Source organism: Pectinophora gossypiella, chromosome 21 (assembly GCF_024362695.1).
Source record: "Pectinophora gossypiella chromosome 21, ilPecGoss1.1, whole genome shotgun sequence".
In the NCBI taxonomy this organism is placed as follows: Eukaryota; Metazoa; Arthropoda; class Insecta; order Lepidoptera; family Gelechiidae; genus Pectinophora; species Pectinophora gossypiella.
In genome coordinates, this window is record NC_065424.1 from 4,375,053 (window position 1) to 4,392,967 (window position 17,915).

The following is a 17,915-nucleotide window of genomic DNA, read 5'->3' on the forward strand; positions in this document are numbered from 1 at the left end:
GTATTGTGACTAATATATATGACAATTACGGCGTACATAACTTATACAATTAAGGGTACTTAAGTATTTAAAAATAAAGTAAAATTAAAATTACACATCAAACTTAAAAATTAGAAATTAGAAAGATATAAGTATATGTAAAAAAAAAAAATATAAGTAAGTAATTAATATCTGTGTTTTTTCAATAAATTACTTATTAAATATCACTTTTTTCCACTAGTAAACACTTGTCCGAAATCACAATTTTATAAGGAATGTATGAGTATAAATTTTAACTTAAACAGTTCAGTTAAAACCACCGTAATTATTTTTTAAAGTGGAGCAAATAAAAACACTGTTTACTCGGCGATTGTTAAATGTATCTCTGTATGTATGTAAATTACACACACAAACAAATTCACTGTCTTATTAAATGTTTTTCTAAAATCGAGGAAGAGAATTTTCGCGCTCCTAAAATTGTAAAAATCTAAACGAACTAGCTAAACTGCTAAACATTCAAGCTACTTGCTCCAGTTACTTGCCGTGTTTAAAGTCCATTTACCACTAGTATTTTAGCTGCTACATTATATTAGATCACTGTATTGTGCAACGTTCAGAAACAATAAGCTCGCTTCGGCTCTCGCTTCAAGTCGTGATATGGCGGAGGTTTTGGACGAAAGTCGAGGCGTGGCTGTAGTAAAAATAATACAGTAGGTACAGTCTATAAAAGCCTTAATTGCACGCTCAAGAACAAATAACGCACACCTGTACACACATTTATTTGCTTAGTAGACTTAAAAAAAGGTAAACAACCTGTCAGGCAAATTAATCACAGCTTATTTAATTTTTACGTAAACTCACTTAACTATCAACAAACGACATAACATGTTATGTATATTCAATTTTCAATAGATATAAGTTGTAATAAGTACATATCCAAAATAGTTTATCTTTTGTGCATCTACTAAAGAAAATATACTTTTGACCGACGTCGGTGATCCGAACAAGGTATGCGGCATACAGATAATAAATAGTGCTTGTATGTATTGAATCTACTGTTATCTTTACACTATGGCGTGGCGTAACAATTCGAATTTGGAACGGGGCTGTTACTGAGGTATTATCACGTAATCGTGTTAGACAAATTATAAGGCTTTTTTGATTTAAAAAATATAATTAAATGATACGTTATTAAACTAATACCAATTAATACTATTTATCGGTGTGTCACGTAACATAAGCTCACGACAGAGGTACATCCATCACAAGATGAACTAAGAACAGTCATGAGCAATATAATGTACCCACTTTAGGACTCTGTCGCACTAACATATTTGACATTTAGTGAGACTTACAGTTCAATTTGTCAAAAAAGTTTATGTGACATGGTACCAAAGTGTATACATATTAATGCTCGTGACCGTACCCATACCTCTCCGAGCTTTCTGTTAGTCCAACGTGATAGGTGGTGAGCCGTATCGCCATCTATAATGGTCGAGCCAGCTGTGTTAGTGAAATCTGCACTTAAATAATTTAATAACTCATTGGTGGAAGTCCAAAGGGGTTCGGACCGACGCCCCCCATTTGAGAAGCAAGTCGGTGAAGCACAGGACCACAGTGACTTTTAGAACCACGGTATTTAAAAGCATCATAAACAGCCTAATACACACTACTGGCCAGTGTTTAGTAATTATACATCATATTTAGAATAATTAAAACACATAATAACGGGTTCTTACCGCGTTTAAATCAGGGAAATATGAGACTCCCGATATTTCGACACTGTTGCAAGTGCCATGATCACGGGAAGAACTCGTTATTATGTGTTTTAATTTTGATAATAACCGCGTAAACTTAAAACAATGTATCTTTAGATTAAGTTTTGTAGAAGGTCTCTGTAGCTCTTTTGAGATCGGAAGTCATTCATTATGTATTCTACTCTAAATGGCTAGTTATTTGATGTCATATATGGATGTCATCATGTTTTTTTTTGTACTCTAGACTAGGGAATGCAATCCTGTCTCGAGACCGGAAATTCGAGAACCCCCGCGGGATTGAAAATATCAATCCAAAAAGTCATCCTAAATAACTCCACATAAAAATAGAGTTTACAATGTAAAATCGTAACAGATTTGCAATATATTTCACGAACTGATAATCAACTCAACTGATTTAGTAATAATTTATTATTAATAGTCTTTACCTTCGGATGTGAGCAGCAATGTTAGGAAATAATGATTACGTTGATTTCTATTGACTACTGATATCGGCCATTGCAATCTAGACCTGACATAGATTTTATCTGTAAAGACTAAAGTTTGATTTTTAGACTGTACGTAATCTCGAACTCTAACACACTATGTGTTTGGACGTATAATATACTATCTACATTTTATGTTTATGTAATGTGTTGAAAGATAAGTAGGTAACAGAATTGATCGGCCTAATCTCGACTGACACATCACTATGCTAATGTAAGTCATAACACTAGTTTCTATACTTTGAGATTGAGGTGTAAGATACTTATATTATTAAATTTTTTATTACCTTATTTTTTAAATGAAATGACAACTTTATTCCCGTTCTTAATACAATTTAAACACAAACCATATTTTTTTCATAGAACAAGGAATGATACTACGTATAGAACGGCAACTCTCCGCTCCCCGCCAGCATCTGAGCTGGGTTTACCTCACCCCCTCGCATAGTTTTGACTTGAATCGTATGGCGTCAGACGTCACACACACAGATGCACGTGTACGATAACGTCCATGTGAGGTGTCTGTGTAAAAGGAGGTTGTTTGTATGAAGTGTCCGGGGTGTGGTTTAGTAGGTAAGTACCTATCTACGGCTTAATAAACTCTATGCTTTGGCCATTGACAGTGTTGACAATAAGTATTTATTTGTATCAACATTGTAGTTATGTTCATGTGGAGTCCTTCACTATACAAACAGATCACAGAACGCAAACAACCACAGCCTTGTTAAGGCTTGTTGCGCACGCGTCAAACATCAATAGTATCTACTAGCTTAAGTATAATAACAAAAATCACTTTGTGATCCCTAGTTTGTTTAGGACATTACATGCTGATCACCTGATTGCCCGAAAGTAAGTTGATCCGTGCTTTGGAAGTCACGTTAATCTGTTGGTCCCGGTTACTACTTACTGATGCAAGTTAGTAGTCGTTACATAAGCCACGTCAGGGGCCTTTGGCGGCTCAATAGTAACCCTGACACCAGGGTCAATGGGGTTGGTAATCCACCTCACAACCCACATGATAGAAGAAGAAGAAGAGAAGATCGTCTCAATGAGCGATAAGAATTAAATCTCTCAAAGTACGTAAGCTAGTTAAAACACATAATAACGGGTTCTTACCTCGTTTAAATCAGGGATATGAGACTCCCGATATTTCGACACTGTTGCGAGTGCCATTATTATGTGTTTTAATTATGATAATAACCGCGTAAACTTAAAACAATGTACGTAAGCTAGTGTTGTGACGTTTACGAGCATAGTGATGTATCAGTCGATATTAGGTAGATCGATTCTTTTCTATCTAACAGTATAACAGTAATTTCGTTACAAATCGCTTAGCGAGTTCGCCCACATTTTATTGAACATGAATTACATAAGGCAACATAAATCAATCGCCAACCGCTATCAAGTACCATCTAGCCGACCATTGACTGTTGCCATATCAATGCAGTAGATTAATTGGTCTATGGACACATGAATAGGGATTCTGTTGCAATTAGAAAGCTGTTAAAAACAATAGTACTGGTTTTTGTATAAGTCGGCACTTTTATATTCGAATGTAAATGGGTAATTAATTAGCTTCTGACTTACATCGTCATCGTCATCTGGAAACCACGTGATATCAACATACATACATACATAAACTCACGCCCGTATTCCCCGAAGGGGTGGGCAGAATTACAAATAATCAAGAAACTATTTGCAGCCACTTTTGATACATAGTCCTAAGGTGGATAATGATAAACCGTATGATGATAGAGGATCAGCCTATCGCTCTTACAGATGACCCATCATGTTCGACAGGACGCTGTCCCTTTGTCGCCTTTTACGACATGCACGGGAAGATTGGCAGCTGGAAGCATTCTATGTTTTTTCTTTACTCCCAATCCAGCAGAGGAGTTGAGTATCAAATATCACGTAATATCGAATTCAAAGTCTTAAGTTCTAGAATTCGAAGTTGAATTCAGTAGATTAGAGCCTGGGTCGGGAATTAAACTCTTGACACTAGGATGAAAGTCACGCATTTTCCGAACAGGGCTACCAGTAAACTTATTAATGTACCTACTAATTACAATAGGATAGTTTCCAACTAGTCAAATCAGTTACTTTTTACTAAACGTCAAAACACGAAATTATTATGGAATTTGTATGAAAAAACACGTCATAGAAAAACGTGATAATATATTATGTCTGTTAAATAGAAATAAAGAAAACGATTTTAGTTATTTTCAGATCTGTCTTAATTTAGTAATCAGAATTTCATAATTTATCTTGAACATAGTACACGATTAATTACCACATAATAACGGGTTCTTACCGCGTTTAAAATAGGGATATGAGACTCCCGATATTTCGACACTGTTGCAAGTGCCATGATCACGGGATGACTGAGGAGATTGGAGTGGAGTTGGTCTAGTTCGTCGATCGAACTATTGAGAAAAATAATTCTCACTAGTTCGACGATCGAACTAATGAATCGAACTAGTGAGAACAAAGGGGTAGATCCATAATTTTCTACGGGCAGACATATCTGTCTACCCTCTTTCTTTGCCGCTTGTTTATGTATTTGATATCGGAATGTTCGGAACCATCTGAACTCGCACCAAACTCACTACGACAAACCGCACTCACTGTGTCCTTACTCCTAGTACACGACCCAATTACGATAGACATTGCGTATCATGCTGCTTCCTAGTTGTAAATATATTTCAATTTCTACAAGACAATAGAATAGTGAGAAAGAACATAAAAAAAATGTTATGCCCATACATAAACTGTCTTACTAAGAATCGTATTTAAGAGCTATTCATTCGCCAAAAGTTCCCATACATTTGATGTGCTGTTCCCGCGAATTTTCCCAAAGTGGGAATGTTCCCATGTTGGTGGACTACCAAGTAAGTTTGGTTAGGATACTACAGGCTGATCACCTGATTGTTTTAAGTTTACGCGGTTATTATCATAATTAAAGCACATAATAACGGGTTCTTACCGCGTTTAAATGGGGATATGAGATACATGGTGATCATGGCACTTGCAACAGTGTCGAAATATCGGGAGTCTCATATCCCCATTTAAACGCGGTAAGAACCCGTTATTATGTGCTTTAATTATAATCACCTGATTATCCGAAAGTAAGATGATCCGTGCTTCGGAAGGCACGTTAAGCCGCTGGTCCTGGTTACTATTTACAGATGTGAGTAATCGTTACGTGAGCCATGTCAGGGGCCTTTGGCGGCTCTAATCACAATCCTGACACCAGGGTTGATGAGGCTGGTATCCCACACGATAAGCAGAGAATAGTCGTGAGTTTATGTATGTATGTGTTTTATGTGGAATAAACTTTATAATAATTATTATTCTAAATATATTTGTCATAAATGCAACTCGTTGATGTCTTTTGTTCCGCAGTTCTGTAGTTCATATAACTGACGATATTATTATGACTTTTATGACTTGCCTATTTGTTTTTAACTAATTATAGTATAGGTTTGTCTTGGAATTCACTACCTACCACGGCTTACGACATAATTATAGTTAGAATAGAACACGAAATAGTAGAAAGAGGATCCATCCTCAAGGCCTTAACACGCATTTTGTATGAGAACCGCTGTCGCCGGTTCAACCCCACTCTCTTTTACTATTTACTACTCCTGCAACCATGTAACTACGATAGCTCTACTGCTTCTCAAATTCCATAGCCACTTTACCGGCAATGTATATTTTATGTGTTAGACTGCAATTTTATCATTACTTTTCATAAGATACTGCATACAAAAGTATTTTTTTTATATATATCCGATCACACGAGACGACGAATTTATTAAAAACATCATAAAAGACCCGACAATCCGACGATCCGACATCCGACGATCTGGTGAAGGTCGCGGGAAGCCGCTGGATGCGGGCAGCGCAGGACCGATCGTCGTGGAGATCCTTGGGGGAGGCCTATGCCCAGCAGTGGGCGTCGTACGGCTGATGATGATGATGATGATCATAGAAGAGAAACTACAATGAAAGAGAGGAAGGGGAAGACCAAGAAGAGCTTACATGGAACACATTAAAGAGAAGGCGAACGTCGTGTCTTATAAGAAAGTGAAGGAATTGGTCTTTGATAGACAAGAATGGAAAATGCTACACCGACAAGAGCGTGGCTCTTAAATTAGTGACTGATATCTGATCATACTATAAGGTTTTTAGCTTACTCTCCTTGCATGTTCATGTTCCTCGAGGAACAAGTTACCTCGTAGCTAGAACTATCCTTTTTCATGTCGGAATCCAATTTTTCACGAAAAAATAATATGAAAGTTCGCCACCAAACTTGACATTTTGATATTTATCCAAATAGTTCTTACTTCAACTTTGCACTCCCCTCGTCCGCAAACTTTACGACGCACGAAGCTCTACGATAGCATATTAAAAGGTCGTCGTGTGCATTATAACTTGCAGGAGAAAAAATCAAATAACGACTATCATGCAAGGAGAGTAAGCTAAAAACGTTATAGTATGATCAGATATCAGTCACTAATTTAAGAGCCACGCTCTTGTCGGTGTAGCATTCTCCATTCTTGTCTATCAAAGACCAATTCCTTCGCTTCCTTATAAGACACGACGTTCGCCTTCTCTGTAATCTATTCCATGTAAGCTCTTCTTGGTCTTCCCCTTCCTCTCTTTGCCACCAAACTTGGCGCATTTTGATATTCACCCATTTGCTCGTACTTGTATGGCGCGCGTTCCGCGCTCACTTGGCCCTTCCAACGTCTTTCTTCTATTCCGTGGTACAACAGTATTCAGTTACACAACGAGTCTCGTACTTCCGTCTAGTGTCTACAGTAGGTATTGATCTATATCTGAACTAACTTTGTCGTACAAGGAAACTAGCATTGGGTAACGTTATCTGCGTGTCGTACCTTTGGTTTAATGGTTATTCGATATTGGACAATGACATAACACGGTATCAGCTTTCATTACTGAGTATTGACTTGCCTTCTGGAAGCGTAAAGTACAGGATATTTAATTTTCATTAACTAAAGTGCTTACTTTTTTTTTAATGTTATTGATTAGAATATGCCACCCTCATAGTATTCACAGGTTTGTGGCATTATCTTCTTCTATCGTGTGGGTTGTGAGGTGGGTGACCAACCCCATCAACCCTGGTGTCAGGGTTACTATTGAGCCGCCAAAGACCCCGACATGGCTCACGTAACGACTACTAACATTATATACTTACATAATATTATTACATTTTTTTTATTTCTATTTGACATTATAAGATTATAGTATAACTAAGAACAATTAGAAATTAATATTAGTGTGTCTGTCTGGCTGTCGTTGTGTGGAACAAAAGTTTTGTTGCATAATATGTAGACCAGTCGAGCGGGGTCGGCGTAGTGTGTTCAGTTTCGTCTTAACACGGCCCGCAATTTCCAATTTATTATTATTTATCTGCAGCCTAATAATTCTAAAGCATTCCTGTGTTGTTGTGTGTGTTGTGTTGTGTGTTGTTGTTGTGTGTGTGTGACTTGTTACCATTAAAAAAATAGGTACCAGTATACGCGATAGTTACTATCTGCCAACTTTGGACAAAAAAGCCTGAGGACCTGTTTATTAGTGTTACTTATTAAGAAAAGTAAAACTCTTATTATTTACATGGAGAGATATCATGTATTTATCTTTATTGCCATTCCACTATGTAGATAGAACAGGGGGGTTAAAAAGGCCAAATCAAAGCAATTCATCTCAAAAAGCAATATTTCTATTTGACATTTGTTTGCATTGCGCACTTACTTTTATATGCTCAAATTGCAATACTTATTTTTTTTTTTTTTGATGAATTGCAACAATGTGGCATGTTTAGACCTCCATGTGAGATTTTAAAATAAGTATCATTGAGTAACCTGACGGGCACAGTAAAGGTAAAAGAGAGGACAGTTCAGTCTTAGCACAAAATAATAAATACATTTTACAGTGTTTTATAATAATTTAGCTCATACTTAATACGTATTAATATTTTTTCTTTTAATTAATAGTTTTGTCTAAACATGTTAAACGTTGTGCGTTAACCCGTATATTTTTGGGGATAGCATTTGAAGGTTTACGTTACTTAAATTTATTTAAAATTCATTACGAGGAACATAACAACATTTTTTAGATAATAAAACTTACTGCTGTTTGTGTAACGAACGAACTGAGGAGACTAGTACGGTCACGAGCATTAATATTTACACACTTTGGTACCATGTCACATTAACTTTTTGACAAATTGAACTGTAAGTCTCACTAAATGTCAAATAATTATGTTAGTGCGATAGAGTCCTAAAGTGGGTACATTATACTTACTGCTCATGACTGTATCTAGAGAAACCGTATTGTGGTTTAACGGTATCAGTGGTTTACCTAACTATGTAATACTTTAATAATATAAATAAATTTAAAAAAAATAAGCCTCATAGTAAGAACATACTCAATTGTTGAACTTGACGAGATTATCGCCAATATTATCATAATACTTATCAATAACGAAACTTGTAATTCCAATGCGGCCCTCATACAAGCCGCTCTGTCCAGCCCTGGTCTAAACCCGTACTAAACAATACTACGGTCGTCCCACGCATAATATTCATACAGTATCATACATAATATATCTCCTTTAAACTTCCGGTCTTTTGGAATGTTGCTGGTAATGAGAAGAGTACGGCCTTTTTCGCTAATTAATTCCGTTTTATAGGCCTATGATGACAGCTTGGTAAGGATTATGATAATTTGTAAATTACTTTTTAAGTTATAACTTCGTAGATGACTCGATAAATAATGATAGTCGAAGGTTTGGATTGCGTTTGGTGCTTCTTTAATATAATCGATAAAACTAAAATCGATAAACCACATAATTCGACTTTATGACTTTGATTCCATGTTTGAATCATAGATAATTGATATCACGTGGTTTCCATGATTTGTGCTTGGTTAATAGGCTCTTTTTTGGTTATTTGGGGCTCACAATCACATTCTGATGTGACTTTCTTCAACAAAACTTTGTTCAAAAAAAATGCAAGATAAGTTATGAAATTGTTTTTACTAAATAAAAACAAATGTAAAACTAACGCAAAACATTTTCTTTTTTCTATTTAACTTATTTATGAATTTTAATCAAGAAAAACGTAACAATAAGTCCGACATTTTATTACTTTTTCTATGACGTCTCACTGTGCTATTTCATACAAATTCTATAGTAATTGCGTGTTTTGACGTTTAGTAAAAAGTAATTGATTTGACTAGTTGGAAACTAGTTTATTAATTTTAATCTGGATTAAATGATACCAGACTTGAAATTAGCGTGTCTATTGTTAGGTTTTATAAAACAAAAACTTTTTATTATATTGATTTTAAAAAACCCAATTCATAAAGTAAACTCGGCATACAAATCAGCAAACTGGTGAGGCTGTATAGTTATTGACCGTTGTCAAGGTATACGAGAATGAGTGGATGACATTCAACAATCATATGTGTACTTACAGTCAATACGGATGTAGGCAGAACTGGATCTTTGTTAAGTTTTATAGTAAAAAAGAATATAAGGGCTTTTACAGGTGAAAGGTCGAGCATGTGTTTAAAAATAATTACTTTTGTTTAAAAATTAATATTTAAAGCTTTTATTTTTTTAAAATAACAGTTATATAGATATTACTACACAAATTATCTTTTCGTTACCAAGTTCTTTTGGTGGCTCTATATATTCTGAACAGAAATACATCTAAAAAACAATATTGCTATCTGACATTTGTTTGCATTGCGCACTTAACTTTATATGCGCAAATGTTAAATAGCTATTATTGCTTTTTTAGATGAATGAAAATTATGAAATTACTTCGATGTGGCCTTTTTAAACCCCCCCCCCCCCTTTCCCCCCGTTCTTCGTTGTGCAGATTGTGAGGTTATCGACCGACCTCATCAGTCCTGGGGCCTGTTTAATAAAACTTACAATTGTAAAGTACAATGACAATTTGATGTACATTGCGGAGTGTGTGATCACGAATATTTTGCAGTTTCATATTAGCTACGTAATGAACATCAAATTGTCGTTGTAATAGTTTCATATTAGCTACGTAATGAACATCAAATTGTCGTTGTAATTTACAATTATAAGTTTTATTAAACAGGCCCCAGGTGTCAGGGTTCTCTTGAGCCTTTTTTCAAATTAAAGCGATCTCTTCCAAACGTCCTTCTGTAAATTATGTTTCTGTAAACAATGCGAAGTTAATTTTCTTTCTCTATCTTTCCAGATCCACGAGCAAATGACAGCAGACGAGCTGCGGCACGTGTTCCACGTGGACCACCACACCCTGGTCCCAGAATACCACTTGGTCCACCTCCACCACCTGGCCCGCCGGAACATCCCACACTCCCACCCTACCAACACCCACACTAACAACCCCACCAAAATCCCACACGAAAAATACCAGAAACCCTTCAAGAGCTGGAAAACTGAGACCAGTCCGCCATCTTTGCTGAACGATGAAATGTTCGTCAAAGCGAAGGAATATATAAAAGATGTAGACATAATAGGAGATCTCAACAACACTGTGAGCGTTCAGTTCGGTGTGTCCAATTCTAGTGAAAGTGTCAGTGAGGAAGTGAATGATGATGTGAAAAGTGAGTTAGATGATGTGCATAGGATAGAGTTGGAGGCGTTCGGGAGACAGCTGAGCTTGAACTTGAAGAAGCAAGAGGGGCTGTTCAAAAAGGACGGCCTGAAGGTGTGGGAGGTCATGAAAAACGACAGCCAACCGCACGGTGTCGACTACGAGGAGCTGGAGACGGTGAGTAGCTAGATGCTAGATTGACAGCCTCCATGATCTGAAGGTCTGGCTTCGCTTCTCGATGAGGGCATCGTCGAAATCCCTTCGTGAGACTTTCCTTTGCTTAGTAAGGCCATTGCAGGCTTGAATGACCTGATTGTCCGAAAAAGTAAGATGATTCTTTGCTTCTGAGCGCACGTTAAGTCATTGATCCCGGCTATCTGTAAAAACACCATCTGCTGACGAGCAGCCTGCTGGAGTATTCTCCATAGCCGTTGAAGGGAAGCCTGTGCCCAACAGTGGGACGTATTAAAAAAAAACTTTAAAACATAGGCTGTTTGACGGAATACGCTAGTAAGTAAAAAATCTATCGCATTATGTCGATAAGGTTTATTAGTACCGCGGCGTGCGTGTATGTAACGATTGATGAATGTGGAGGAAGCAAGAGAAGTTGTCGAAGCGAATGTAATTCTATAGTCACTACCCGATAGGAATTAGGCGTGAGTTTATGTGTGTGTGTGTTATAAAATACCTACACATAGACGTATTACATAAATTTTAATGTATGAGTATTTTATAAGTGATTTTTTCTTACTCGCAATGTTACTTCAATTATTTTTTTATGCTATTTTCCCAACCGGTTATTCGACTAAGTACATAATGAGACTACCGTATTTCAATATTTACAATCACGCATATTATTATAACTCCGACAATTATAATCGTAATCTTTAGTAACCTCTTACAAACCAGTTTTGAATCGTAATCTCTATAATATAAGTATAACGATCATAGAAACGTAGTGTGAATAAAATATGGTATGATACAATTATAATTCAAATTCAAATTCAAATTCAAAAATATCTTTATTCAGTAGGTAACATAGTTACACTTTGAATCGTCAATTTTTACATAACGAACGTCTCATCCGCCTAAAACTACTGCAGCTTCTCACAACCTGTATAGCCGGGGAAAAGAAGCTGCAAGAAAAACCTCGGCACAGGGCCCTAGACGTTCTTTAAAAAAATAAAAATAAACATAAAATATTGATATACAATTGAGTAATTTAGCTGCCTAACATCAGTTCTCTATAATGCCGCATAACTATTAAAATTTGCCTTCTTGTAATTTATCTAACCAGTTTGACTTAAGCGATGAACTAATGACCTGACGTAATAGAGTTCCAATTTCAATTTCATTGTAGGTGTGTGCTTTTGAGCCGTGGTAACCCAGTTGGTAGAACGCTTGCCTCTCACTTTGAGGTCGCAGGTTCCAGCACAGGCTTAACCAATGATTGTCGAATTTGTTTTCGAATTCATGTTTGGATCATAATGATTATCACGTGTTCAGCGGTGAACGAAAACATCGTGAGGAAACTCACATTCCCGAGAAATTTTTGAAGGTATGTGTCCTAACCTGTATTGGGCTGGTTTTCCGAAGGTCAGACAGGCAGTCGCTTCTGTAAAAACCCGGACCTGTCAAATCTTAAGGTTAGGTAAGCGGACCCTGTGAGGAACGGGATAATGCTAGGAAGATGATGAACATTTTGTTTTCTTTCGGAACTGAAGACTTTGTGACTGATGGACTTTTTGTGACTTTCGGAACTGACAGACTATATAGTAGCAATTAATGATTCAATCAATAATTCTTTATTGCACAAAAACATAAACTTAGGACATGTAAAAACGAATAAAAAAAAACAAGTGATAATCATTTATGATCCAAACATGAATTCGAAAACAAAAATTCCAAAAAAAAACAAGTGAATAAAGATATTTTTGTTATATGAAATGAAATTAATAAATAATAGATTTATTATATTTTGATTTATTATAAACAGAAAAGAAAGGAAAACATGAAACAGTAGGACTAGGGCCCTGTGCTGGGAGGTTTTCTGGCCACGTCTTTCCCTCAGCGATACAGATTCCTATGTGGTAGTAGTTTTATAGCTAGTTACATAATATGTAATTAAATTTTTGACGTTCAAAAAGCGCTAACTTTGTAAGCCAATTTTGAAAAATAAATATTTTTGAATTTTTGAATGAAACTATGACAACCCCATAAACCTTCAATTCACACAAGATACGCAATAGAAACCTTCTCACGCGCCGGATAACATCGTATGCGCATACAACCTGGATTCCCATATGATAAACATCGTCCCATACAGAACGGCCTATAATTAAATGGGTGAAAAGCGAAAACTGATCACACGTCGTCTTATGATCACAATGTAAGTGATTGAATGTTATACAACTTAATGTGGCCAGGGGCGTAGTGACGGATTGATGTCCTATTTGATTGGCCAAGTGGGCTTCTTCTAGAAGGTAATTAGGGTAATTTCCAACTAGTCAAATCAGTAACTTTTTACTAAACATCAAAACACGTAATTGCTATGGAATAGACACGTACAGTCATGAGCAATATAATGTACCCACTTTAGGACTCTGTCGCACTAACATATGTGACATTTAGTGAGACTTACAGTTCAATTTGTCAAAAAAGTTAATGTGACATGGTACCAAAGTGTATACTGTATATTAATGCTCGTGACCGTACACTGAGTTTATTGAATATTCTGATGAATATAATAACACTATCGCGAATTTTTACCGACTAACCTAATGCGATCATTAACCAACAAACACCACTTCGTATTAATTATTTAAATTATTCAATAAAGAAAGCAACTATGTCGTTCATATTCCCGCCATAAAGCCGTTTCTTTCTTGAATGACTTCTCCTTCGTTGTTGTGTTGTTGTTGTTTGAATTCGCCTTGTATAAGGCAGGCAAAGATGTAAGGACCATACAGCCTTGACTTTAGTAATTTGATGACTTCGCTTATGTTGCGTTTTTGTTTAAGGTGGAACGGTTTTCAGACAAGTATGTATCTTTTTGGAAATTTTATATAAGTAATATCAATAATTACCTCCCAATCTACCTACAGGCCTGATGATATGTGAAGTTAGTAATAACCTTGACACCCGGGGTGATTAGGTTGGTCATCCACCTCAGAACCCACAGGAAAAGAAAAAGGAAATCTTAATATGAATATTATTTTAAAACAGATTATTAGTCTTATTTTGGTCAAACTAAAAAAATATTTTGCAAACACGAGAAGGACTGTACTTGGTACTACTTAGTGGGTAAAAATAGTCCCTACTACTATAATAATAGTGGTAGCATACTAGATAGAATTTAACTCAATAATTAAGAATTATCAAGTCATTTGAAGGCCATTTACTCAGTATGGCCGCGACTGACATGTGTCAAAAGTATCGTACAAGCGTTACTAGTCTACTTATCAATATGTCAGTTAAATAAAACATATAATATATACTTAGTAACACAATAATAAGATACATAACAAGAATTAAGTAAAATATAGAGTAATACGGGTAATCGAACAGGACCTTCAAGTCAGTATAGTAGCCATTACACCTCAAAAGACCTAACATATGCTCACATATCGGGCTAGACGGAGGTACATCCATCGCAAGATGAACTACTCAAGCTTCACCTATGCTTTCTGTTAGGCCAACGTGATAGGTGGTGAGCCGTATCGCCGTCTATAATGATCGAGCCAACTATGTTAGTGAAACCTCAAAAGAACAGACCATAAAACGCATTTTTTTCTTGTTTATGCCCTTGGGGAAAGGCAAAGCCAGTGTAGCCATATAAAACGCAAAATAAAAAAAAATACTACTCTAAATCCGCGCCTGGGCAAAGACACCAGCAGCAAGCAGCCAATTGTTCTACTAGTCGCAAAAACCGTAGCACCTGATGTGGGTGAAAGCAGTTCCCACCGCCGCTTATCTAACCATGAAGTTGTGACGCGCAGTTTCTGATCGTTTCCCGCCGTTTTTAAACTAGGAATATTATTAACTCGGTCACGTGTCACACGTCACTTTGAATTTGTATTTAGTTTGTGAACGTTTCCCGGCAATTTTAAATACGGAATATTTGTAACTCGGTCACGCCTCAACGTTCAAGATCAGAATAAAAAAATGTATTTTCTTGTCTGTGGTCAAAGATGGATAACGTCCTTTTAAGTTTAAAATTAATGTGTCGTGTGTAGTCTTTATATTTATAATCTTTAATTGTGCAAAGTTTGTACAGTGTAGCGTTTTGCTTTGTTTACATTTCGAGGTCCTATAAATAGCGTGTAATTTGTAAAGTTATAAGTTTTTTGAAGTTATTGTGTTATAATTTGCCTCAGATATCTATGGTGAGGCTTTTTGGCGGAAACGTGAACGACATGGTGGTGTTTTGTGGTTAATGATCGCATTAAGTTAGTTGGAAAACATTCGCGATATTGTTATTCTGTCGGAATATTCAATAAATAAAGTGTACTTATATATTTTCGCTTCGTTCCAAGAAGCCACTTCATAACTCGGAAAGTTTATGCGGACTTTTGAGTTAATATTTTTGGGGCTCGGAGTAGGAGTCTGCTCCGAGGTTGGGGGTTTAGGTTTCATTCTTCATCGTCAACAACAAGCCTGCATAAGATGAATTTATTAAAAACATCATAGAAGGGAAGAGAGGAAGGGAAAGACCAAGAAGAGCTTACATGGAACAGATTAAAGAAAAGCGAACTTCTCGTGTCTTATAAGGAAGTGAAAGAATTGGCCTTTGATAAATATGAATGGAGAATGTTATACCGACAAGAGCGTGGCTCTTATATTAGTGATGTGATAATTATATTATTATATAGGTATCTAGTTGTAACCTGAGTCAGTATCCGCTAACGTAATGCCAATTACAAAGTATATAAGTCTCAAGTTTCCAAGAACCAAGTTATTATCAAGTTCCGTCATTTCGTAGTCGAAATAAAGTCATAAATTAGTCAAGGCACGGCATCGAGGTGGTGAACGGTAATATCAACTCTACGTACGTATAAAGAGTTGATATTACCATTCAACGTAACCTAACCTAAATTTGACGGTAGTTTAATATACATATTATATTATTTGTTTCGTATAAGTTTAGGTTAGATTTCGCCAACGGAGCACGTGATGATCATTTATGATCCAAACATGAATTTGGAAATAATTTATTTATTTAGGTACACATACCTACAGCAGTACATATAAAACTTTTACAGACAGCATTATCTACTGGTTACGTTGATCTAACAGAAAACTCAGTGAAGTGTATGTGGGTACTTAATTACTTACTTCATCACACCATGAATACCTCTGACTACCCCAATTAGGTTATTGTTATTACCTATAGTAAATACTTTTAATAAAAATACTCTTTATTATATCATGTAGTATGAATAGGCTCTGTAGTAAGTATACTTATATACTTAATTAAATTCTGGTAAGTACGCGCCATGAATTCGAAAACAAAGCCATAATTAAGTTTGTCAAGTAACGAACTAAAATCTAGATTCTAGCTTTGTTTTAGCTTCTAGAGCAATCCCGCCGACCTTGCGAGACGTGGTTGATCTAAATTCTAGTTATTTGCAAGTAAATCTATATGTTTGATCAGTCTCAAATGACCTGTTGAATTTACAAAATTGATGCGAATTCAATACATAAAGCATAAAGATTGAATGTATTGTGTCGGTCGTTTCTCGGTTTTTGTCTTCGATGTGACTTTTTTTTCATTAAACATGACAAAGCATCACGGGTGTATCCTCGCAAGGGTAGGCAGAGGTATTTAGTGCTCTCATCTTATCACGTGGGTTGTGAGGTGGAATACCAATCCCATCAACCCTGGTGTCAGGGTTATGATTGAGCCGCCAAAGGCCCCTGACATGACCCATATAACGATTATTCACTTACATCAGTAACTAGTAACCGGGACCAACAGCTTAACGTGCCTTCCGAATCACGGATCATCTTACTTTCGGATAATCAGGTGATCAGCCTGTAATGTCCTAACCAAACTCGGGATCAACAAAGTGATTTTTGTGATATCTCCCCATCGGGATTCGAACCTGGGTCCTCCGGATCGTGAGTCCAACGCTCAACCACTGGACCACGGAGGCCGTTCGTAAATAACGATATTAATATTAAATTAAATATATAAGATACTAAACATATATAAGATTGCTTCTATGCTGTTCTGGGAGCAAATAAAAAACATAGAACACGTTCAGCTGCTTGTCTTCCCAGGCATGTCGTAAAAACCGACAGAGGGATTGCGTCCTCTAACATGATGGACTAATGTTATGGGCGATAGGCTGATCCCTTATCACCATAAGGTTCATCATATCCATCTTAGGACTTCGTATCAACAGTGGCTGCAAGTTGTCTTTGATTACTTGTGGCTCTGCCCACCCCATTTGGGATTACGGGCGTGAGTTTATGTATGTTATGTATGTATGTAAGATACTATGGAAACGTAAAAGTATATTTTACTTCATTTGACTCTAAACTCAAATCAAAACACTTACATCTAACTTACATATTTAATAGGAGTACAAACTGCATTCCACCTAAATCTTAACTCAAATAATAAATCAGTGAAGCCATTTTGGTTATGCTATGCATACATGAATATATTACTGTCATCGTAAAACTTACATAAAGTGTACACCAAATAGTGAGAATTGGCCGTTATTTTGTAATCAATCGATTAATGGAATTGTACCTACTTTATTTGCCTACTGTCACACTCCGGACACTTCATACAATACAATTAATACAATTGTCGATGTAAGTAAGTAGTATATTATTTTAGGGTTCCAAACTTGAAAAGCAAAAACAGAACCCTTGCATCGCAATTGAATAATACGAGCATTTTTAGCCTTAGTTTCATAGATTTCCTTTAGAATGTGTTCAATTTACTTAAGTATTAATTGAAATTAATTTGCTTAATTTTTTTTTAGGTTTAGAACTGTGACCTTGGCCTAGATAAGTATTTCGTGACTTTA

General features: G+C 36.2%; 1 protein-coding gene across 7 annotated transcripts in view; it reads left to right on the plus strand.

Moving 5' to 3' along the window:
* LOC126376487 (A disintegrin and metalloproteinase with thrombospondin motifs 16) overlaps positions 1 to 17,915 on the plus strand; it is a 196,654-nt gene that overhangs the window by 135,167 nt on the left and 43,572 nt on the right. For all 7 annotated transcript variants that reach the window (XM_050023904.1, XM_050023905.1, XM_050023902.1 and 4 more), the window contains one exon: positions 10,513 to 11,049. In XM_050023904.1, coding sequence (XP_049879861.1) covers positions 10,513 to 11,049 — 537 coding nt within the window. The remainder of the gene's footprint in view (positions 1 to 10,512; positions 11,050 to 17,915) is intronic.